This window comes from Mustelus asterias, unplaced genomic scaffold, assembly GCF_964213995.1.
Source record: "Mustelus asterias unplaced genomic scaffold, sMusAst1.hap1.1 HAP1_SCAFFOLD_2065, whole genome shotgun sequence".
Classification (NCBI taxonomy): Eukaryota; Metazoa; Chordata; class Chondrichthyes; order Carcharhiniformes; family Triakidae; genus Mustelus; species Mustelus asterias.
The window spans coordinates 8212-33641 of record NW_027592010.1 but is presented as its reverse complement, the minus strand read 5'-3'; the positions used below and the strand labels follow the sequence as shown (position 1 = coordinate 33641).

Below are 25430 nucleotides of genomic sequence, written 5' to 3'. Positions count from 1 at the left end.
TAATGAATTTACAACGGAGCATTTGGAAAGCAGTGGCAGGGTCAGACACAGAGTCAGCATGGGTTTATGAAGGGGAAATCATGCTTGACAAATCTGTTGGGATTCTTTGAAGATGTAATTAGTAGAGTTGACAAGGGGGAGCCAGTCGATGTGGTATATTTGGACTTTCAGAAAGCGTTTGACAAAGTCCCGCATAAGAGATTATCGTGCAAGATTAAAGCGCATGGGATTGGGGGAAGTGTATTGAGATGGATAGAAAACTGGTTGGCAGAGAGGAAACAAAGAGTAGGAATTAATGGGTGCTTTTCAAATTGGCAGGCAGTAACTAGTGGGGTGCCACAGGGATCGGTGCTGGGACCCCCAGCTATTCACAATATATATTAATGATCTGGATGAGGGAACAAAACGTAACATCTCAAAGTTTGCAGATGACACCAAGTTGGGTGGGAGGGTGAACTGTGCCGAGGATGCAGAGATCCTTCAGAATGATCTGGACAGGTTGGGTGAGTGGGCAAATCAATGGCAGATGCAGTATGATTTGGATAAGTGTGAGGTTATTCAATTTGGAAGCAAAAACAAGGCGGCAGATTGCTACCTGAATGGCTGTAAATTGGGAGAGGGGGAGTGTGCAGAGGGATCTGGGTGTCCTTGTCCACCAGTCGCTGAAGGTAAGCATGCAGGTGCAGCAGGCGGTAAAGAAGGCAAATGGTATGTTGGCCTTCACTGCGAGAGGTTTCGAGTACAGGAGCAGGGATGTGTTGTTGCAATGATACACGGCCTTGGTGAGGCCACACCTGGAGTATTGTGTGCAGTTTTGGTCTCCTTTTCTGAGGAAGGATGTTCTTGCTCTGGAGGGAGTGCAGCGAAGGTTTACCCGGCTTTCCAGGGATGGCGGGACTGATGTGTGAGGAGAGATTGACCAGGTTAGGATTGTTTTCACTGGGGTTCAGACAAATGAGGGGGGGATCTCATAGTGATTTATAAAATTCTAACAGGACTAGACAGGGTAGATGCAGGGAGGATGTTCCCGATGGTGGGGGGAGTCCAGAACCAGGGGATCACAGTCTGAGGATTCGGGGTAGACCATTTAGGACGTAACTGTACAGGGTACTGGTGAGGCCGCACCTAGAGTACTGTGTACAATTTTGGTCCCCTTACTTAAGAAAGGATATATTAGCTTTGGAGGGGGTACAGAGAAGGTTCACCAGGTTGATTCCGGAGATGAGGGGGTTAGCTTATGAGGAGAGATTGAGTAGACTGGGCCTGTACTCATTGGAGTTTAGAAGGTTGAGGGGAGATCTTATAGAAACATATAAGATAATGAAGGGGCTAGACAGGGTAGAAGCAGCGAGGTTATTTCCATTTACAATGGAAACAAGAACTAGGGGGCATAGCCTCAAAATACGGGGGAGTCAGTTTAGAACAGAGTTGAGGAGGAACTTCTTCTCCCAGAAGGTAGTGAATCTTTGGAATTCTCTGCCCAATGAAGCAGTAGAGGCTACCTCGTTAAATGTGTTTAAGTCACAGATAGATAGATTTTTAACCATTAAGGGAATTAAGGGTTATGGGGAGCGGGCGGGTAAGTGGAACTGAACCCACTATCAGATCAGCCATGATCTTATTGAATGGCGGAGCAGGCTCGAGGGGCTAGATGGCCTACTCCTGCTCCTATTTCTTATGAGGTGAGGAGACATTTCTTCACCCAGAGAGTGGTGAGCCTGTGGAATTCATTACCACAGGAAGTAGTTGATGCCAAAACATTGAATGTATTCAAGAGGCGGCTGGATATAGCACTTGGGGCGAACGGGATCAAAGGTTATGGGGGGAAAGCAGGATTAGGCTATTGAGTTGGATGATCAGCCATGATGGTGATGAATGGCGGAGCAGGCTCGAAGGGCCGAATGGCCTCCTCCTATCTTCTATGAATGGTGGAACAGGCTCGAAGAGCCGAATGGGCTCCTCCTGCGTCCGGTTTCTATCGGTAATAACAATCGCGGACGGTTGTGTCACGCCGCCCTTCGTACCTTTTTGATGTTGGCCCCACCTTTGCCGATGATGTTTTTGTGGAACTGCTTGAAGATGGGGGTGGAGACAGAGTAGCTGTTCTCGATCTGGGGGTCAGAACAAAACAGGAAGACAGCTCAGTAAATAAATAATTACACGCGTGGGGGTTGCGGGGGGTGGGGGGAGAGAGGGTGACACATGCTTGCGACACACAGCGTTCTGTGCATCAATCAAAAGTTGTTTGGGGGAAAGAGAGGGAAACAGTGACCTTTCTTCGGAAGGGGAATGTTCGCTCTGGTTTCCTGCGGAGCTGTGCTGAGTATTTCCAGAATTTCCCAGTTTGCAGCCCCCGCAATATTCTGCATTGTCCCGTTGTGGGTCGGAGAGAAAGGTATCCTCGCCCATTTAGCCTTCTGACAATAACGGTACATCCATTCTGCGATCACTATTTGCCAATCAGAGTCCCACCTCTTACTGCCCTGTATCGTAGAATCCCAACACTGCAGGAGGAGGCCCTTCAGCCCATCGAGTCTGCACCGACAGCAGTCCCACCCAGGCCCTATCCCCGTAAGTCCATGTATTTACCCTGTGGGTTAGCGCTGCTGCCTCACGGCACCAGGGACCCGGGTTCGATTCCCAGCCTTGGGTCACTGTCTGTGTGGAGTCTGCACGTTCTCCCCCCCCGTGTCTGCGTGGGTTTCCTCCGGGTGCTCCGGTTTCCTCCCACAGTCTGAAAGACGTGCTGGTTAGGGTGCATTGGCCGTGCTAAATTCTCCCTCAGTGTTACCCAAACAGGCGTCGGAGTGTGGCGACTAGGGGATTTTCACAGTAACTTCATTGCAGTGTTAATGTAAGCCTTACTTGTGGCTAATAAATAAACTTTATTTTTAAATCCCCTTGACACGAGGGGACAATTTAGCATTGCCAATCCACCTAACCTGCACATCTTTGGACACTAAGGGGCAATTTAGCACGGCCAATCCACCTAACCTACACATCTTTGGACACTAAGGGGCAATTTAGCATGGCCAATCCACCTAACCTACACATCTTTGGACACTAAGGGGCAATTTAGCATGGCCAATCCACCTAACCTGCACATCTTTGGACACTAAGGGGCAATTTAGCATGGTCAATCCACCTAATCTACACATCTTTGGACACTAAGGGGCAATTTAGCACGGCCAATCCACCTAACCTGCACATCTTTGGACACTAAGGGGCAATTTAGCATGGCCAATCCACCTAACCTGCACATCTTTGGACACTAAGGGGCAATTTAGCATGGCCAATCCACCTAACCTGCACATCTTTGGACACTAAGGGGCAATTTAGCATGGCCAATCCACCTAACCTGCACAGGGTAGGTCTTATGAGGAAAGGTTGAGGGAGCTAGGGCTGTTCTCTCTGAAGTGGAGGAGGCTGAGGGGAGACTTAATAGAGGTTTATAAAATGAAGAAGGGGATAGATAGAGTGAACGTTCAAAGACTATTTCCTCGGGTGGATGGAGCTATTACAAGGGGGCATAACTATAGGGTTCGTGGTGGGAGATACAGGAAGGATATCAGAGGTAGGTTCTTTACGCAGAGAGTGGTTGGGGTGTGGAATGGACTGCCTGCAGTGATAGTGGAGTCAGACACTTTAGGAACATTTAAGCGGTTATTGGATAGGCACATGGAGCACACCAGGATGATAGGGAGTGGGATAGCTTGATCTTGGTTTCAGATAAAGCTCGGCACAACATCGTGGGCCGAAGGGCCTGTTCTGTGCTGTACTGTTCTATGTTCTATCTTTGGACACTAAGGGGCAATTTAGCATGGCCAATCCACCTAACCTACACATCTTTGGACACTAAGGGGCAATTTAGCATGGCCAATCCACCTAACCTGCACATCTTTGGACACTAAGGGGCAATTTAGCATGGTCAATCCACCTAACCTACACATCTTTGGACACTAAGGGTCAAATTAGCATGGCCCTTCGGCCCTCCAAGCCTGCACCGCCCATGCTGCCCGACTTAACTAAAACCCCCCTACGCTTCCGGGGACCATATCCCTCTATTCCCATCTCATTCATGAGATCATAGAACCCCTACAGTACAGAAAGAGGCCATTCGGCCCATCGAGTCTGCACCAACCACAATCCCACCCAGGCCCTACTCCCATATCCCTACATATTTACCCACTAATCCCTCTAGCCTACGCATCTCAGGACTCTAAGGGGCAATTTTTTTAGCACGGCCAATCCACCTAACCCGCACATCTTTGGACTGTGGAGGGAAACCGGAGCACCCGGAGGAAACCCACGCAGACCTGGGGAGAATGTGCAGAGTCCACACAGACAGTGACCCGAGGCCGGGAACTGAACCCGGATCCCTGGCGCTGGGAGGCAGCAGGGCTAACCGCAGGGCCCACCGTGCCACCCTAACTGGTGGGGAGGGGTTGGGAGTGGTGGGGGGAAAAAAGGAAGGGTGAAGGTTTGTGTCCCGTACACAGCAGTGCGTGACTCAAACATGTAGCTCGTAGCCGGGCGCCATCGTCACTCCAGGCACTGCGGTGACGCGCAACAGGTTAAAGTACGGGCTGGAGTGCCGCTCCACTTACCAAGTCGGCGATGACTTTCTGAAGGAACTTGCCGCACTTCTCCACCTCGTTCTTCGGGCCGCGCAGCTGAACGATGTCACTTTTCTGCACTGGGTCCGGAAAGTTGATAATCACCTGGACCAAGAAAAAAAGCGAAGATGTTTTTCTTTGACGGCTTGAAGCCAGAGTTCCTCTGAATGATGGAGACAGAACAGCAAGAGGTGATTCAGGCCTTCCCAGCCTGTTACACAGGAACCACTGAATAGACCATAGTTTGATTTGATTTATTATTGTCACATGTATTGGGATACAGTGAAAAGTATTGTTCCTTGCGCGCTATACAGACAAAGCATACCGTTCATAGAGTACATAGGGGAGAAGGATTTGATTTATTATTGTCACATGTATTGGGATACAGTGAAAAGTATTGTTTCTTGCGCACTATACAGACAGAGCATACAGTTCATGGAGAAGGAAAGGAGAGGGTGCAGAATGTAGTGTTACAGTCATAGCTAGGGTGTAGAGAAAGATCAACTTAATGCGAGGTAGGTCCATTCAAAAGTTTGACAGCAGCAGGGAAGAAGCTGTTCTTGAGTCGGTCGGTACGTGACCTCAGACTTTTGTACCTTTTCCCCGAAGGAAGAAGGTGGAAGAGAGAATGTCCGGGGTGCGTGGGGGTCCTTGATTATGCCGGCTGCTTTTCCCCGAGGCAGCGGGAAGTGTAGACAGAGTCAATGGATGGGAGGCTGGTTTGTGTGATGGATTGGACCCTTTGTAGTTTCTCACGGTCTTGGGCAGATCAGGAGCCGCAATAAACTACAGAGGGTTGTGACGAAGCCCATAGAATCTCTCCAGTGTGGAAGGAGGGCATTCTACACATCTTTGGACACTAAGGGGCAATTTAGCATGGCCAATCCACCCTAACCTGCACATCTTTGGACACTAAGGGGCAATTTAGCATGGCCAATCCACCTAACCTGCACATCTTTGGACACTAAGGGGCAATTTAGCACGGCCAATCCACCTAACCTGCACATCTTTGGACACTAAGGGGCAATTTAGCACGGCCAATCCACCTAACCTGCACATCTTTGGACACTAAGGGGCAATTTAGCATGGCCAATCCACCTAACCTGCACATCTTTGGACACTAAGGGGCAATTTAGCACGGCCAATCCACCTAACCTGCACATCTTTGGACACTAAGGGGCAATTTAGCATGGCCAATCCACCTAACCCACACATCGTTTGGACTGTGGGAGGAAACCGGAGCACTCGGAGGAAGCCCACACAGGCACGGGGAGAATGTGCAGGCTCCACACAGACAGTGACCTGAGGCCGGAATTGAACCCGGGTCCCTGGCACTGAGAGGCAGCAGCGCGAACCACTGTGCCGCCCCATTATCCCCAACGGCGAGGAAAGATGGGAGTTTTATAGAATCGTTACATTGCAGAAAGAGGTTATTCTGCCCATCCAGCACAGCCAAGTGACTTTCTGCGGGTGATCCCAGTCGTGGTCAGGGCTGGACAATGCTGTCCTGTTGATCAGCGGCGCAGGGTGTGGTGATGGTGGAGGGTGTCATAGAGTCATAGAGATTTACATCTTGGAAACAGGCCCTTCGGCCCAACTTATCCATGACACCCCTTCTTTTTAACCCCTAAGCTAGTCCCAATTGCCCGCGTTTGGGCCCATATCCCTCTATACCCATCGTACCCATGTCACTGTCCGAACGCTTTTTAAAAGACAAAATTGTACCCGCCTCTACTACTGCCTCTGGCAGCTCGTTCCAGACACTCACCACCCTCTGTGTGAAAAAATTGCCCCTCTGGACACTTTTGTTTCTCTCCCCTCTCACCTTAAACCTATGCCCTCTAGTTTTAGACTCCCCTACCTTTGGGAAAAGATGTTGACTATCTAGCTGATCTGTGCCCCTCATTATTTTATAGACCTCTATAAGATCACCCCTCAGCCTCCTACGCTCCAGAGAGAAAAGTCCCAGTCTATCCAGCCTCTCCTTATAACTCAAACCATCAAGTCCTGGTAGCATCCGAGTAAATCTTTTCTGCACTCTTTCTAGTTTAATAATATCCTTTCCATAATAGGGTGGCCAGAATTGCACACAGTATTCCAAGTGTGGCCTTACCAATGTCTTGTACAACTTCACCAAGACGTCCCAACTCCTGTATTCAATGTTCCGACCAATGAAACCAAGCATGCCGAATGCGGTCTTCACCACTCTGTCCACCTGTGACTCCACTTTCAAGGAGCTATGAACCTGTAAACCTCGATCTCTTTGTTCTGTAACGCTCCCCAGTGCCCCACCATTAACTGAGTAAGTCCTGCCCTGGTTCGATCTACCAAAATGCATCGCCTCGCATTTGTCTAAATTAAAACCCATCTGCCATTCGTTGCAATCCTAGATAACTTTCTTCACTGTTTCTTATGCCACCAATCTAGGTGTCATCTGCAAACTTACTGACCGTGCCGCCTATATTCTCATCCAAATCAGTGGTGGGGTGGTGCGTTGGGAGGTTATAGTGGTGCAAGGGGAGGGTGGAGGGGTGCGAGGGGAGGGTGTAGGGTGCGAGGGGAGGGTGTAGGGGTGAGGGGAGGGTGTAGGGGCGAGGGGAGGGTGTAGGGGCGAGGGGAGGGTGTAGGGGCGAGGGGAGGGTGTAGGGGAGAGGGGAGGGTGTAGGGGCGAGGGGAGGGTGTAGGGGCGAGGGGAGGGTGTAGGGGTGCGAGGGGAGGGTGTAGGGTGTGAGGGGAGGGTGTAGGGGCGAGGGGAGGGTGTAGGGGCGAGGGGAGGGTGTAGGGGTGCGAGGGGAGGGTGTAGGGTGTGAGGGGAGGGTGTAGGGGCGAGGGGAGGGTGTCGGGGCGAGGGGAGGGTGTAGGGGTGTGGGGAGGGTGTAGGGGCGAGGGGAGGGTGTAGGGGCGATTGGAGGGTGTAGGGGTGCAAGGGGAGGGTGTAGGGTGTGAGGGGAGGGTGTAGGGGTGAGGGGATGGTGTAGGGGTGAGGGGAGGGTGTAGGGGTGAGGGGAGGGTGTAGGGGTGAGGGGAGGGTGTAGAGGCGAGGGGAGGGTATAGGGGTGCGAGGGGAGGGTGTAGGGTGCGAGGGGAGGGTGTAGGGTTTGAGGGGAGGGTGTAGGGGCGAGGGGAGGGTGTAGGGGCGAGGGGAGGGTGTAGGGGTGCGAGGGGAGGGTGTAGGGTGCGAGGGGAGGGTGTTGGGGTGAGGGGAGGGTGTAGGGGCGAGGGGAGGGTGTAGGGGCGAGGGGAGGGTGTAGGGGCGAGGGGAGGGAGTTGGGGCGAGGGGAGTAGGGGCGAGGGGAGGGTGTAGGGGCGAGGGGAGGGTGTAGGGGCGAGGGGAGGGTGTAGGGGCGAGGGGAGGGTGTAGGGGCGAGGGGAGGGTGTAGGGGCGAGGGGAGGGTGTAGGGGCGAGGGGAGGGTGTAGGGGCGAGGGGAGGGTGTAGGGGTGAGGGGAGGGTGTCGGGGCGAGGGGAGGGTGTCGGGGCGAGGGGAGGGTGTCGGGGCGAGGGGAGGGTGTCGGGGCGAGGGGAGGGTGTCGGGGCGAGGGGAGGGTGTCGGGGCGAGGGGAGGGTGTCGGGGCGAGGGGAGGGTGTCGGGGCGAGGGGAGGGTGTCGGGGCGAGGGGAGGGTGTCGGGGCGAGGGGAGGGTGTCGGGGCGAGGGGAGGGTGTCGGGGCGAGGGGAGGGTGTCGGGGCGAGGGGAGGGTGTCGGGGCGAGGGGAGGGTGTCGGGGCGAGGGGAGGGTGTCGGGGCGAGGGGAGGGTGTCGGGGCGAGGGGAGGGTGTCGGGGCGAGGGGAGGGTGTCGGGGCGAGGGGAGGGTGTCGGGGCGAGGGGAGGGTGTCGGGGCGAGGGGAGGGTGTCGGGGCGAGGGGAGGGTGTCGGGGCGAGGGGAGGGTGTCGGGGCGAGGGGAGGGTGTCGGGGCGAGAGGAGGGTGTCAGGGTGAGGGGAGGGTGTCGGGGCGAGGGGAGGGTGTCGGGGCGAGGGGAGGGTGTCGGGGCGAGGGGAGGGTGTAGGGGCGAGGGGAAAGTGTAGGGGCGAGGGGAGGGTGTAGGGGCGAGGGGAGTGTGTCGGGGCTAGGGGAGGGTGTAGGGGCGAGGGGAGTGTGTAGGGGTGAGGGGAGGGTGTAGGGGAGGGTGTCGGGGTGAGGGGAGGGTGTAGGGGAGGGTGTCGGAGTGAGGGGAGGGTGTAGGGGAGGGGGCAGGGTGTCGGGGCGAGTGGAGGGTGTCGGGGCGAGGGGAGGGTGTCGGGGCGAGGGGAGGGTGTCGGGGCGGGGGGAGGGTGTCGGGATGAGGGGAGGGTGTAGGAATGAGGGGAGGGTGTTGGGGAGGGTGTCGGGGTGAGGGGAGGGTGTCGGGGCGAGGAGTGGGTGTCGGGGCGAGGGGTGGCTGTAGGGATGAGGGGAGGGTTTTGGGGAGGGTGTCGGGGTGAGGGGAGGGTGTAGGGATGAGGGGAGGGTGTAGGGGCGAGGGGAGGGTGTCGGGGCGAGGGGAGGGTGTAGGGATGAGGGGAGGGTGTAGGGATGAGGGGAAGGTGTCGGGGCGAGGGGAGGGTGTCGGGGAGGAGGGAGGGTGTCGGGGCGAGGGGAGGGTGTCGGGGCGAGGGCAGGGTGTAGGGGAGGAGGGAGGGTGTCGGGGCGAGGGGAGGGTGTCGGGGTGAGGGGAGGGTGTCGGGGCGAGGGGAGGGTGTCGGGGCGAGGGGAGGGTGTCGGGGTGAGGGGAGGGTGTAGGGATGAGGGGAGGGTGTCGGGGCGAGGGGAGGGTGTCGGGGTGAGGGGAGTGTGTAGGGGCGAGGGGAGGGTGTCGGGGCGAGGGGAGGGTGTAGGGGAGGGGGGAGGGTGTCGCGGCACTCAGAGAGGTGTTGACGGGGTGCTGGGCGGCTGCTTTTACCTCAGGGAATTTGTCGCGAACCTCTTTGATCTTCTCTCCCTTCTGGCCGATGATGGATCTGTGCAGGTGCTGCTCAATGATCAGGTCTTTGGTCCGTTCGTTTTCCTGACGGCAGCAGAGACGAGGAGGGGGGCGGGGGAAGGGAGCGGGGGGAGAGAGTGCAGAAGAGAAAAGCGAATGAATCGATAACAGCAGCAGGGCGAAGGCAAAGCGGCAGACAAGACACTCTCTCTCTCTCCCTTTCCCTCTCTCTCGGCCCAGGCAACGCACTGTTTCCATCACCGTAATGGACAGGGTGTAGCAGGGTCGAAGGGCCCAATGGCCTCGCCTCCTGCTTCTCATTTTTAATATATCCGTCCGAGTCCCGAAGGCTGCAAGGTAACCACTTTGGACGCACGGCTCTCGCGCTCAATGTTGTGATCGATCCGCACGCCCCTCACTTCACTGGTCCTTGCTTTGCGTGCGAATCACTTCAGCCAGACTGGCTTGAAAAAAAAAAAATCCGGATGGGAATCGGCGGAATGCAGAAACCTTGCCCGGGGGGGGGGGGGGGGGCAATGGTCAACAAAATGTCTGGTGGGGTCGGCATGAAGCCCACTGCCCAACATTCCCCCCCCCCCCGCCCGGTTGCCCATCTGAAAAATAGGGAGAGGATGAGGAGAGATAGCACCAGGGAAAGTGAACAGGGGGAGGTGGAGAGGCAAGAGGATTCAGGAGGTCCACCTGAGAACGACAGTGATGCGAATTGTAATCGTGCATTGCCGACAGGTTAAATACTGTAACGCATTGATTTGTCTCACAAGTCAAGTTAGAGCTAAAGTTTATTTGCTCGTCAGAAGTCAGGCTGACATTAACACCGCAATGAAGTTACTGTGAAATTCCCCTCGTCGCCCACACACACTCCGGCGCCTGTTCGGGTCAATGCACCCGAACCAGCACGGTCTTTCGGACTGCGGTGAGGGAACCGGAGCACCCGGAGGAATCGCAGGCCGACACGGGGGTGGGGGTGGGGGGGGGGGAGAACGTGCAGACTCCGCACAGACAGTGACCCGAGGCCGGGAATCGAACCCGGGTCCCCGGCGCCGTGAAGCAGCAGTGCGCTAACCACTGCGCCACCCTTCTATGGGGATGTTGCCTGGGCCTAAGTTATAGGGAGAGGTTGGCCTTATTCCTCGGAATGTGGGAGAATGAGGGGAGGGGGTGCGGGAGGGGGAGGCGGGTGTGTGTGTGTGTGTGTGTGAGAGACCTTATTGAGGTGTTTAAAACCATGAGGGGCACAGATGGGATGAACGCACATCGCCTTTTACCCAGGGGTAGGGGGGATTGAAAACTAGAGGGCAGAGGTTAAAGGTGAGAGGGGAAAGGGACCCGAGGGGCAACTTCTTCACGCAGAGGGTGGTGCCTGTATGGAATCAGCTGCCAGAGAAAGTGGTCGAGGCAGGGACCACAGCGACATTTAAAAAGCATTTGGATAAGTACGTGGATGGGACAGGATGAAGGAGATATGGGCCAAACGCGGGCAATTAAAGTTTACTTATTAGTCACAAATCGGCTTACATTAACACTGCAATGAAGTTACTGTGAGAATCCCCCTAGTCGTCACACTCCGGGCGCCTGTTCGGGTAACACTGGGGGAGAATTTAGCCCGGCCGATGCACCCTAACCAGCACGTCTTTCCCCGGACTGCGGGAGGAAACCGGAGCACCCGGAGGAAACCCACGCGGGGGAGAACGGGCAGACTCCGCACAGGCGGTGACCCCGAGGCCGGGAATCGAACCCGGGTCCCTGGCGCCGCGAAGGCAGCAGACTGAGCCACAGTCTGGAAACGCGCTGAAAGGGGTGGTGGGGGCAGATACGGCGGGGGCGTTTGAGGGGCTTTTGGATGAACGCGTATGGAACGGAGGGAAATGTGGAGTGAGGGGACAGGCAGAAGGGGTCAGTTTAATTTGGCGTCATGTTCATCATAGAAACCCTACAGTACAGAAAGAGGCCATTCGGCCCATCGAGTCTGCACCGACCACAATCCCACCCAGGCCCTACTCCCATATCCCTACATATTTACCCACTAATCCCTCTAACCTACGCATCTCAGGACACTAAGGGGCAATTTTTTTTTAGCATAGCCAATCAACCTAACCCGCACATCTTTGGACTGTGGGAGGAAACCGGAGCACCCGGAGGAAACCCATGCAGACACGAGGAGAATGTGCAAACTCCACACAGACAGTGACCCGAGCCGGGAATCGAACCCAGGACCCTGGAGCTGTGAAGCAGCAGTGCTAACCACTGTGCTACCGTGCCGCCCCGATGTTCTGGCACGACATCGCGGCGCTGTTCCTGCGCTGTACCGTTCGATGTTCTAACGCCGGGTGCGTCCGCTTGTGTAAAAGGTGAAGGCTTTCACAGCGAGGTTGGGGGCGGGAGGGGGGGATCCCCTCAGTGAGCCGTTGACGCACTGTTGCCCCACACACAGCAACGATCATAGAATCATAGAAACCCTACAGTGCGGAAGGAGGCCATTCGGCCCATCGAGTCTGCACCGACCACAATCCCACCCAGGCCCTATCCCCACATATTTTACCCGCTAATCCCTCTAACCTACACATCCCAGGACACTAAGGGGCAATTTTTTTAACCTGGCCAATCAACCTAACCCGCACATCTTTGGACTGTGGGAGGAAACCGGAGCACCCGGAGGAAACCCACGCAGACACGAGGAGAATGTGCAAACTCCACACAGACAGTGACCCGAGCCGGGAATCGAACCCGGGACCCTGGAGCTGTGAAGCAGCAGTGCTAACCCACTGTGCTACCGTGCCGCAGTCTCAGAACAGCGGCAGAGGTCGCTGGGACAGAGTCGGTGAAAAATAATTACCATCCTGGCCGCCAACTCCAGCAGTTCCTTCTTTGCCAGCTGCACCCCCTGCGGTTCTCCCTCGATCCGAATCAGGTGGCTCCGCTCGTTGTCTGGGGGGATTCGCACCGATACTTTGTACTGCTCCTTGATGCGGTTTACTGGAGCGTGGGGAGAGGAAGGTCAGTTCGTCAGTGTCACGGGGTCGGCTTGCCGACATTAACGCTGCGGGCGCGGGTGAGCCGCAAGGGGGAGGGAGTTGCGAAGGTGAAGGCAGGTCACGAGGAGGGGCGGGCGGGGCAAAGGAAGGAACCTTTCTGGGCTTCGGAGTTTGTCCCTCGTGGGCCACACACCTTCGGGACTTTCACTCGCTGCCAGGGCGATTTTCAAACTGGGTTCCCAATCCGTTGGGGGTGGGAACCCAGTGACCCGTACCCCCCTGTTAAACTTGCCCGAGAGCAGGCCAACGGGCCAGAGGGCAAAGTTCAAAGCTACGGACAGGAGCGAGCGGGTGGCCGGGCTTTGGGGGGAGGGGGGGGTAGGGGTAACATTATTGGTCTTTGCTGCTGATTTACAGTCTCGGATTTCAAAGGGAAGTTTAACCAAAGGGGTTCGAGCGGCGGCGGCGCAAAGTTGCTATCGTTTAGAATCATGGAAGCCCTACAGTGCAGGAGGAGGCCATTTGGCCCATTGAGTCTGTACCGACCACAATCCCACCCCAGGCCCTACCTCCATAACCCCATGCATTTACCCTGCTAATCCCTCTAACCTACTCATCCCGGGACACGAAGGGACAATTTAGCATGGCCAATCCACCTAACCCGCACATCTTTGGACACAAAGGGGCAATTTAGCATGGCCAATCCACCCTAACCAGCACGTCTTTCGGACTGTGGGAGGAAACCGGAGCACCCGGAGGAAACCCACGCAGACACGGGGGGAGCGTACAGACTCCACACAGACAGTGAGCCGAGCCGGGAATCGAACCCAGAGCTCCTTGCCATTGAGTGAAGATTGAAGAGGCAGCCTGTCAGAAGGTGTTTGGACTTTGGAGGGCATTTGAGATCGATACAGAGGGGAGAACACACACCCACTCTCAGATCGGTACACACACTCACAAACAGACACACACTCAGACGCGTGCACACACACACACACTCAGACGCGTGCACACACACACACTCAGAGACAGACACGCACACACGCACTCAGATGCACTCACACACACTCAGACATGTGCACCCACACACATAGACGCACACAAATACATGCGCGCACACACCCAGATGCGCGCGCACACCCAGACCCGCGCCCACACCCAGACCCGCGCGCACACCCAGACCCGCGCGCACACCCAGACCCGCGCGCACACCCAGACGCGCGCACACCCAGACGCGCGCACACGCAGACGCGCGCACACCCAGACGCGCGCACACCCAGACGCGCGCACACCCAGACGCGCGCACACCCAGACGCGCGCACACCCAGACGCGCGCACACGCAGACGCGCGCGCACACCCAGACGCGCGCACACCCAGATGTGCGCGCACACCCAGACCCGTGCCCACACCCAGACCCGCGCCCACACCCAGACCCGCGCCCACACCCAGACCCGCGCCCACACCCAGACCCGCGCCCACACCCAGACCCGCGCCCACACCCAGACCCGCGCGCACACCCAGACCCGCGCGCACACCCAGACCCGCGCGCACACCCAGACGCGCGCACACCCAGACGCGCGCACACCCAGACGCGCGCACACCCAGACGCGCGCACATCCAGACGCGCGCACACCCAGACGCGCGCACACCCAGACGCGCGCACACCCAGACGCGCGCACACCCAGACGCGCGCACACCCAGACGCGCGCACACCCAGACGCGCGCACACCCAGACGCACGCACACTCAGACGCAAGCACACTCAGACGCACACACACTCAGACGCACACACACTCAGACGCACACACACTCAGACGCACACACACTCAGACGCACACACACTCAGACGCACACACACTCAGACGCACACACACTCAGACGCACACACACTCAGACTCAGACACACAAACTTACTGTTTGCTCCATTCTTCCCGATCAGATGCCGGTGGAATTTCTGATCCACCGTGATCTCTGTGTAGTCCATGCGCGTCAGCTACAGGGGACAAAGCAGAGAGGTCACTCGCTATTCGCCAGCCAACCCGTCCAAACCTCAGCGTGCGTGGGAGGGGCTGCAGCACAGCGGCAGCAAGGCTGAAGAAAGGGTGGGAGGCGACTGGGGTGGTATAACAGTTAACACTGCTGCCAGGGACCCGGGTTCAAAACCCAGTGCCAGGGACCCAGTTCGACTCTTGGCACCAGGGACCCGGGTTCGATTCCCGGCTCGGGTCACTGTCTGTGCGGAGTCTGCACATTCTCCCCGTGTCTGCGTGGGTTTCCTCCGGGTGCTCCGGTTTCCTCCCACAGTCCGAAAGACGTGCTGGTTAGGGTGCATCGGCCGTGCTAAATTCTCCCTCAGTGTTGGTGCCGGAGTGTGGGCGACTAGGGGATTTTCACAGTAGCTTCATTGCAGTGTTAATGTAAGCCGACTCGTGATCCTAATAAATTTTTTAAAAACTTATTGTGTAAAAACACTTGCCCCTCACATCTCCTTTGAACTTCCCCCTCTCATCTTAAGTGCGTTGCCCCCCGAGTATTAGGCATTTCAACTCTGGGGGAAACAGATTCTGACTGTTAACCCTATCTGTGCCTTTCAGAATTTTATTTATAGACTTCATAGGATAGAATCCCGACAGTGCAGAAGGAGGCCATTTGGCCCATCGAGTCTGCACCGACCACAATCCCACCCAGACCCTATCCACATAACCCCACGTATTTATCCCACTAATCCCCTGACACTAAAATGCAATTTTCATGGCAAATCCACCTAACTTGAACGTCTTTGGACACGAAGGGACAATTTAGCATGGCCAATCCACCTAACCTGCACATCTTTGGACACTAAGGGGCAATTTAGCATGGCCAATCCACCTAACCTACACATCTTTGGACACTAAGGGGCAATTTAGCATGGCCAATCCACCTAACCTGCACATCTTTGGACACTAAGGGGCAATTTAGCATGGCCAATCCACCTAACCTGCACATCTTTGAACACTAAGAGGCAATTTAGCATGGCCAATCCACCTAACCTGCACATCTTTGAACACTAAGAGGCAATTTAGCATGGCCAATCCACCTAACCTGCACATCTTTGAACACTAAGAGGCAATTTAGCATGGCCAATCCACCTAACCTACACATCTTTGGACACTAAGGGGCAATTTAGCATGGCCAATCCACTTAACCTGCACATCTTTGGACACTAAGGGGCAATTTAGCATGGCCAATCCACCTAACCTGCACATCTTTGAACACTAAGAGGCAATTTAGCATGGCCAATCCACCTAACCTACACATCTTTGGACACTAAGGGGCAATTTAGCATGGCCAATCCACCTAACCTGCACATCTTTGAACACTAAGAGGCAATTTAGCATGGCCAATCCACCTAACCTGCACATCTTTGTACACCAAGGGGCAATTTAGCATGGCCAATCCACCTAACCTGCACATCTTTGGACACTAAGAGGCAATTTAGCATGGCCAATCCTCCTAACCTGCACATCTTTGGACACTAAGGGGCAATTTAGCATGGCCAATTCACCCTAACCTACACATCTTTGGACACTAAGGGGCAATTTAGCATGGCCAATCCACCTAACCTGCACATCTTTGGACACTAAGGGGCAATTTAGCATGGCCAATCCACCCTAACCTGCACATCTTTGGACACTAAGGGGCAATTTAGCATGGCCAATCCACCTAACCCGCACATCTTTGGACACTAAGGGGCAATTTAGCATGGCCAATCCACCTAACTTGAACATCTTTGGACACTAAGGGGCAATTTAGCATGGCCAATCCACCTAACTTGAACATCTTTGGACACTTAGGGGCAATTTAGCATGACCAATCCCCCTAACCTGCACATCTTTGAACGCTAAGGGGCAATTTAGCATGGCCAATCCACCTAACCTGCACATCTTTGAACGCTAAGGGGCAATTTAGCATGGCCAATACACCTAACCTACACATCTTTGGACACCAAGGGGCAATTTAGCATGGCCAATACACCTAACCTACACATCTTTGGACACCAAGGGGCAATTTAGCATGGCCAATACACCTAACCTACACATCTTTGGACACTAAGGTGCAATTTAGCATGGCCAATCCACCTAACCCGCACATCTTTGGAGTTTGGGATTAAACCGGGGCACCCGGAGGAAACCCACGCAGACACGGGGGAGAACCGGGGCTGGATTGGAACCGGGTCCGAACCGGTGCTGGGAGGCAGCAGTGTTAACCACTGTGCCACCCAACTGGTATCAGGTCTCCCCTCAGCCTCTGCCGCTCCAGAGGAAACAACCCCAGTTCGTCCAGCCTCTCCAGCTCATTCCCTCTAATCCGGGAAGGAACGTGGGCAGGGGGTGGTGGGGGGGGAATGTCTGTGCATTTTATGGGAGGAGGACAATGCGGAATGAAAAATACTGACCAGGTCGTTGATGATATCCTGGATCTGGCTTTGAGCAACTTCCACTTCCTCCGTTGGACCCTCCAGAGTTATTTTCTCATCACCGTCCGTGAACTCAATGTGGACCTACATCAGATGGGTCACATAACCCAGAGATACACCTTACTTGAGCCAACTGCAGGGACAAGCCGGCGGTACGCATTGCGACGCACCCCACTCCCCCGCGCGGTACAATCCCCGGCTCCGCGCCTCGCTACGTCGGAACACAGCGGCTGCAGGAAAGTCGCCTTGCCTCCCGAACAGCGAAGGCTGCTTCCTGACATCCACCCCGTCATTCCCTGCCTTTGCTCCCCACCGCCACCCCCGAGCCTGGCCTCCCAATGATCATCTTCTTTAAACTTCATAAGTTCATAAGATGTCGGAGCAGAACTCGGCCGTTCGGCCCGTCGAGTCCCCGCCACCATTCAATCATGGCGCCATTTGATCATGGCTGATCTGCTCCTCATCCCGACTGCTGCCCTCTTTCTTAACTCACAGCCAAATCCATGTCCGCTTGGCTTTCTCAGAAGACTAAGGAAATTTGGCATGTCCGCTACGACTCTCACCAACTTTTACAGATGCCCCATAGAAAGCATTCTTTCTGGGTGTATCACAGCTTGGTCTGGGGCTCCTGCTCTGCCCAAGACCGCAAGGAACTACAAAAGGTCATGAATGTAGCCCAATCCATCACGCAAACCAGGTTCCCATCCATTGACTCCGTCTACACTTCCTGCTGCCTCGGGGAAAAGCAGCCAACATAATCAAGGACCCCACGCACCCCGGACATTCTCTCTTCCACCTTCTTCCGTCGGGAAAAAGATCTGTGGTCACTTACCAACCGACTCAAGAACAGCTTCTTCCCTGCTGCCGTCAAGACTTTTGAATGGACCTACCTCGCATTAAGCTGATCTTTCTCCACACCCTAGCTATGACTGTAACACTACATTCTGCACCCTCTCCTTTCCTTCTCTATGAACGGTATGCTTTGTCTGTATAGCGCGCAAGAAACAATACTTTTCACTGTATCCCAATACATGTGACAATAATAAAAAATCCCGCTCATCCATCATCCCCATGCATAAACAGCTTCACTGGCTGTCTAACGATGACCCAGAGATTACCTTGGGCAGTTGCTGGGTAATGCGGCCAATGTTTTGTCCCTTCTTGCCAATGATAAAGCGATGTAACCAGGCCGGCGCCGTTACCTCAGCCACCATCACACTCTTGGCCTGAGAGCCCGCATGCAAAGAGAAAACACAACGGTCAGTAGAAAAGCCTCGTGGTAACGTGGACGGAGCAAAATGGCCGCCTTGCACCGCTGGAGGCCACCGAGGAAGGACAAGGGAAGGGCCAGACAACTCGAGGCTCGATCACGGGGATGTCAAAACGACAGGGGAGCAATTAAACGTACGTTGAGGAGGATCCGCCAAATGTTCCCAGGGCCTCGAGATGAATATCACAAAGATAAACAGCGGTTCTCAGGGGTTTTCTAATGACAACTGGCAGCGGTTTTGTGGCCACCTTTTCATTCCAGATTGAATTCAAATTTGAAACAGGACAAGAGACAAAAGGGCGGCACGGTAGCACAGTGGTTAGCACTGCTGCTTCACAGCTCCAGGGACCTGGGTTCGATTCCCGGCTCGGGTCACTGTCTGTGTGGAGTTTGCACATTCTCCCCGTGTCTGCGTGGGTTTCCTCCGGGTGCTCCGGTTTCCTCCCACAGTCCAAAGATGTGCAGGTTAGGTTGATTGGCCAAGCTAAATTGCCCCTTAGTGTCCCGGGATGCGTAGATTAGAGGGATTAGCGGGTAAATATGAGGGTTAGAGGGATTAGCTGGTTAATATGTAGGGCTTTGGGGGTAGGGCCTGGGTGGGATTGTTGTCGGTGCAGACTCGATGGGCTGAATGGCCTCATTCTGTACTGTAGGGGTTCTATGGTTCTACTCTGACACCATCCCCTTTAAACTGGCGATTAAGCACATTTGTCCCAGATGGCACAGCGGGTTAGCGCTGCTGCCTCACAGCGCCAGGGTCCCGGGTTCGATTCCCGGCTCGGGTCACTGTCTGTGAGGAGTCTGCACGTTCTCCCCGTGTCTGCGTGGGTTTCCTCCGGGTGCCCCGGTTTCCTCCCACAGTCCAAAGATGTGCAGGTTAGGTTGATTGGCCATGCTAAAATTGCCCCCTAGTGTCCTGAGATGTGTAGGTTAGAGGGATTAGCGGGTAAAATATGTAGGGATATGGGGGTAGGGCCTGGGTGGGATTGTGGTCGGTGCAGACTCGATGGGCCGAATGGCCTCCTTCTGCACTGTAGGGATTCTATGATTCTTTCTATGTGCAGGTTAGGGGGATTGGCCATGCTAAATTGTTTAAAGTTTATTTATTAATCACAAGTAAGGAATACTTAACACTGCAATGAAGTTACTGTGAAATTCCCCTAGTTCCCACACTCTGACGCCTGTTCGGGTAACACTGAGGGAGAATTTAGCACGGCCAATACACCCTAACCAGCACGTCTTTCGGACTGTGGGAGGAAACCGGAGTGCCCGGAGGAAACCCACGCAGACACGGGGAGAATGTGCAGACTCCACACAGACAGTGACCCAAGCCGGGAATCAGGCAGCAGCGCTAACCATTGTGCCACCCTTAGTGTCCAAAGATATGTAGGTTAGGTTGATTGGCCATGCTAAATTGCTCCTTAGTAGCCCAAGATGTGCAGGTTAGGGGGATTAGCAGGGTAAATGCGTGGGGTTATGGGGATAGGGTGGTTCTGGGTTAGACTCACTGTCAAAACATTCCTAGTGGGCCGAATGGCCTATGTGTTCACTGGAGGGATTCTATGATTCAAATGGGGAAAGCAACGTGGTTAGCACTGCTGCCTCGGAGTGCCAGGGACCCCGGTTCGATTCCCGGCTTGGGGTCACTGTCTGCGTGGAGTCTGCACATTCTCCCCGTATCTGCGTGGGTTTCCTCCGGGTGCTCCGGTTTCCTCCCACAGTCCGAAAGACGTGCTGGTTAGGGTGCATTGGCCGTGCTAAATTCTCCCTCAGTGTTACCCGAACAGGAGTGTGGCGACTGGGGGATCTTCACGGTAACTTCATTGCGGTGTTAATGTAAGCCGACTTGTGACAGCGACTAATAAACAAAACTTAACTTAATAAAATAACTTAATAAAATAAATATCTGGACGGGCACTTGAAATGTCGTAACGTTGAAGGATATGGAACAAGTGCAGGAAAATGGGATCAGCACACCCTCAGTGGTAGATAATGTCTGTACAGACTCGAAGGGCCTTCTCTGCACTGTATGACTCTGAAGTGGTATACAGTCCTTTAGGGAAGGAAATCTGCCGTCCTTACCCGGTCAATGTGAAGTGATGCATTTTGGTAGAACTAACGTAGGGAGGAGCTATACGATAAATGGCAGAACCACAAAGGGTGTAGATACGCAGAGGGACCTGGGTGTGCAAGTCCACAGATCCTTGAAGGTGACGGCACAGGTGGAGAAGGTAGTGAATAAGGCATATGGCATGCTTGCCTTTATAGGACGGGGCATAGAGTATAAAAGTTGGGGTCTGATGTTGCAGATATATAGAACGTTGGTTCGGCCGCATTTGGAATACTGCGCCCAGTTCTGGTCGCCACACTACCGGAAGGACGTGGAGGCTTTAGAGAGAGTGCAGAGGAGGTTTACCAGGATGCTGCCTGGTATGGAAGGGCTTAGTTATGAGGAGAGATTGGGTAAACTGGGGTTGTTCTCACTGGAAAGACGGGGGATGAGGGGTGACCTAATAGAGGTGTATAAAATTATGAAAGGCATAGATAGGGTGAACGGTGGGAAGCTTTTTCCCAGGTCGGTGGTGACGTTCACGAGGGGGTCATAGGTTCAAGGTGAGGGGGGGGAGGTTTAACACGGATATCAGAAGGACGTATTTTACACAGAGGGTGGTGGGGGCCTGGAATGCGCTGCCGGGCAAGGTGGTGGAGGCGGACACACTGGGAACGTTTAAGACTTATCTAGACAGCCGTATGAACGGAGTGGGAATGGAGGGATGGTCTAGTTGGGACCAGGGAGCGGCACGGGCTTGGAGGGCCGAAGGGCCTGTTCCTGTGCTGTATTGTTCTTTGGCCTACATGTGAATCCAGAGCTACAGCCAATGTGGTTGACTCTCAACTGCCCGCCAAGGGCAACTAGGGATGGGCAATGAATGCTGGCCCAGCCAGCGACGCCCGTGTCCCACGAATGAATAATAAAAAAAATAAAGTTAGGTCTCACTATAGCCCTCTGCAATGGCAGCGAGCCTCCTTCATTCTTGAGTTGGTGTGTGCTGTTGGGGAGATCAGTGGGTTTTACCTTAGCGTAGACCTGCGTCAGCGCCGGGCCAAGCCTGTCCGGTTCCCCTCGGAGGATGATTGTCTCGGAGGTGCTCTCCAGCGATGGCATTTCCACGGATACCCCGGTCGTGTCCAGTATTTCCTGCAAGGTGTTGCCTTTCGGGCCGATGATGTACTTGTGCTGGGATTTCTTCACCTCCACGGAGATGGTTGTGGTATTCTGCTTCTGGGTACGAGAAAGGTTAGAGTTGGGAAAACTGTCAACGCGCAGCAAGCCAGAGATTCAGAAAGAAAAAACAGGGAGCACTTCAGGGCTGGCTGCCAACTTCCTCGCCATTAGCTGCACTGGGACAAGTGTGAGATATTGCACTTTGGAAGGACAAACCAAAGTAGAACGTACAGGGTAAATGGTAGGACTCTGAAGAGTGCAGTTGAACAGAGGGATCTGGGAATACAGGGACAGAATTCCCTAAAAGTGACGTCACAGGTGGATAGGGTCGTAAAGAGTGCCTTTTGGTAACATAAATCAGAGTATAAAAGTTGGAGTGTTATGGTAAGGTTATATAAGGCATTGGTGAGGCCGAATTTGGAGTATTGTGTACAGTTTTGGTCACCTAGTTACAGGAAGGATGTAAATAAGATTGAAAGAGTGCAGAGAAGATTCACAAGGATGTTGCCGGGACTTGAGAAGCTGAGTTACAGAGAGAGATTGAATAGGTTGGGACTTTATTCCCTGGAGCGTAGAAGATTGAGGGGAGATTTGATAGAGGTGTATAAGATTATGATGGGTATAGATAGAGTGAATGCAAGCAGGCTTTTTCCGCTGAGGCTAGGGGAGAAAAAAACCAGAGGGCATGGGTTAAGGGTGAAAGGAGAAAAGTTTAAAGGGAATATTAGGGGGGGGCTTCTTCACGCAGAGAGTGGTGGGAGTGTGGAATGAGCTGCCGGATAAAGTGGTAAATGCGGGGTCACTTTTAACATTTAAGAAAAACTTGGACGGGTTCATGGATGAGAGGGGTGTGGAGGGATATGGTCCAAGTGCAGGTCAGTGGGACTAGGCAAAAAATGGTTCGGCACAGACAAGAAGGGCCAAAAGGCCTGTTTCTGAGCTGTAATTTTCTATGGGTCCTCGCCGGGACTTATGAACCGCCACTGAGGGTAAACCGAGAGCGCAAACTCCTCATTGGGCGACCCGACAGCACAATCCAACAGAACAACAACAACTTAGAACATAAGGACATAAGAACTAGGAGCAGGAGTTGGCCATCTGGCCCCTCGAGCCTGCTCCGCCATTCAATAAGATCATGGCTGATCTTTTCGTGGACTCAGCTCCACTTACCCGCCCGCTCACCATAACCCTTAATTCCTTTACTGTTCAAAAATTTATCTATCCTTGCCTTAAAAACATTCAGTGAGGTAGCCTCACTGGGCAGGGAATTCCACAGATTCACAACCCTTTGTGTGAAGAAGTTCCTCCTCAACTTGCATTTGCAAAGCTCCTTTAACATCGCAAAGCGCCACAAGTGGCTTGTCGCAGGAATGTTATCGGTCAAGGTTGGACCCTCAGCCACTCAAGGAGTTAGATATCAGGACAGATAATTGGATGAGTATTTGGGACATTGGATGAGAATTTAGGAGGCACGTTTAGGAGGTAAGTTTGCAGATGACACCAAGATTGGTGGCATGGTGGACAGTGAAGAAAGTTATCTCGGGTTGCAACGGGATCTTGATCAATTGGGCCAGTGGGCTGACGAATGACAGACGGGAGTTTAATTTAGATAAATTAAGCCAGAGGGTGGTTGGAGAGGGTTGTTTTTCAAATTGGAGACCTGTGACCAGCGGGGTGCCTCAGGGATCGGTGCTGGGTCCACTGTTATTTGTCATTTATATGAATGATGTGGATGAGAATATCGGAGACATGGTCAGTAAGTTTGCAGATGACACCAAGATTGGTGGTCAGTGAAGAAGGTTATCTCGGATTGCAACGGGATCTTGATCAATTGGGCCAGTGGGCTGACGAATGGCAGATGGAGTTCAATTTAGATAAATGCGCGGTGATGCATTTTGGTAGATTGAACCAGGGCAGGACTTACTCAGTTAATGGTGGGGCACTGGGGAGTGTTATAGAACAAAGGGATCTAGGGGTACATGTTCATTGTATCTATTGTGGAAATGCCATCGCTGGAGAGCACCTCCGAGACAATCATCCTCCGAGGGGAACCGCACAGGCTTGGCCCGGCGCTAACGCAGGTCTACGCTAAGGTAAAACCCACTGATCTCCCCAACAGGACGCACCAACTCAAGAATGAAGGAGGCTCGCTGCCATTGCAGAGGGCTATAGTGAGTCTTGACTTTATGTATTATTGTTCATTTGCGGGACGCGGGCATCGCTGGCTGGTCCAGCATTTATTGCCCATCCCTAGTTGCCCTTGGCGGGCAGTTGAGAGTCAACCTCATTGGCTGTGTCTCTGGAGTCACATGTAGGCCAGAGCGGGGTAAGGACGGCAGATTTCCTTCCCTAAAGTACTGTATACCACTTCAGAGTCATACAGTGCAGAAAAGGCCCATCGAGTCAGCACAGACAGTATCTACCACTCCTTGAAAGTGGAGTCACAGGTGGGCATTCGGCATGCTTGGTTTCATTGGTCAGAACATTAAATACAGGAGTTGGGACGTCCTACTGAAGTTGTACATGACATTGGTACGGCCACACTTGGAATACTGTCTACAGATCTGGTCACCTTATTATATTAAACTAGAAAAAGTGCAGAAAAGATTTACTAGGATGCGACCGGAACTTGATGGATTGAGTTATAAGGAGAGGCTGGATAGACTGGGACTTTTTTCCCTGGAGCGTAGGAGGCTGAGGGATGATCTTATAGAGGTCTATAAAATAATGAAGGGCACAGATCAGCTAGATAGTCAACATCTTTTCCCAAAGGTAGGGGAGTCTAAAACTAGAGGGCATTGGTTTAAGGTGAGAGGGGAGAGATACAAAAGGGTCCAGAGGGGCAATGTTTTCACACAGAGGGTGGTGAGTGTATGGAACGAGCTGCCAGAGGTAGTAGTAGACCTCCACCACCCTACTTGGCAGCGCATTCTAGGCCCCCACCACCCTCTGTGTAAAAAACGTCTCTCTGATATCTGAGTTATACTTCGCCCCTCTCACCTTGAGCCCGTGACCCCTCGTGATCGTCACCTCCGACCTGAGAAAAAGCTTCCCACTATTCACCCTATCTATACCCTCCATAATCTTGTACACCTCTATTAGATCTCCCCTCATTCTCCGTCTTTCCAGGGAGAACAACCCCAGTTTACCCATCTCTCCTCATAGCTAAGACCCTCCATACCAGGCAACATCCTGGTAAACCTTCTCTGCACTCTCTCTAACGCCTCCACGTCCTTCTGGTAGTGCGGTGACCAGAACTGGACGCAGTACTCCAAATGTGGCCTAACCAGCGTTCTATACAGCTGCATCATCAGACTCTAGCTTTTATACTCTATACCCCGTCCTATAAAGGCAAGCATACCTTATGCCTTCTTCACCACCTTCTCCACCTGTGTTGCCACCTTCAAGGATTTGTGGACTTGCACACCTAGGTCCCTCTGTGTTTCTATACTCCTGATGACTCTGCCATTTATTGTATAACTCCTCCCTACATTATTTCTTCCAAAATGCATCACTTCGCATTTATCCGGATTAACTCCATCTGTCACCTCTCCGCCCAATTTTCCAGCCTATCTATATCCTGCTGTATTGCCCGACAATGCTCTTCGCTATCCGCAAGTCCAGCCATCTTCGTGTCATCCGCAAACTTGCTGATTACACCAGTTACACCTTCTTCCAAATCATTTATATATATCACAAATAGCAGAGGTCCCAGTACAGAGCCCTGCGGAACACCACTGGTCACAGACCTCCAGCTGGAAAAAGACCCTTCGACCACTACCCTCTGTCTCCTATGGCCAAGCCAGTTCTCCACCCATCTAGCCACTTCTCCTTGTATCCCATGAGCCTTAACCTTCTTAACCAACCTGCCATGTGGGACTTTGTCAAGTGCCTTACTGAAATCCATATAGACGACATCCACGGCCCTTCCTTCATCAACCGTTTTTGTCACTTCCTCAAAAAATTCC

The 25430-nt window shown here is 53.7% G+C and overlaps 1 protein-coding gene across 1 annotated transcript in view; it reads right to left on the bottom strand.

Moving 5' to 3' along the window:
• The window catches only part of LOC144489256 (vigilin-like), a gene marked incomplete at both ends in the record, with an annotated part of 49295 nt that extends 27722 nt beyond the window's left edge, over positions 1–21573 (bottom strand). Inside the window, 8 exons of the mRNA XM_078207124.1 lie at positions 2025–2111; positions 4608–4721; positions 9497–9601; positions 12372–12511; positions 14425–14503; positions 16946–17050; positions 18085–18192; positions 21313–21573. Of these exons, the coding sequence (XP_078063250.1) occupies positions 2025–2111; positions 4608–4721; positions 9497–9601; positions 12372–12511; positions 14425–14503; positions 16946–17050; positions 18085–18192; positions 21313–21573 (999 nt within the window). The remainder of the gene's footprint in view (positions 1–2024; positions 2112–4607; positions 4722–9496; positions 9602–12371; positions 12512–14424; positions 14504–16945; positions 17051–18084; positions 18193–21312) is intronic.
• Positions 21574–25430: the final 3857 nt, after the last annotated feature.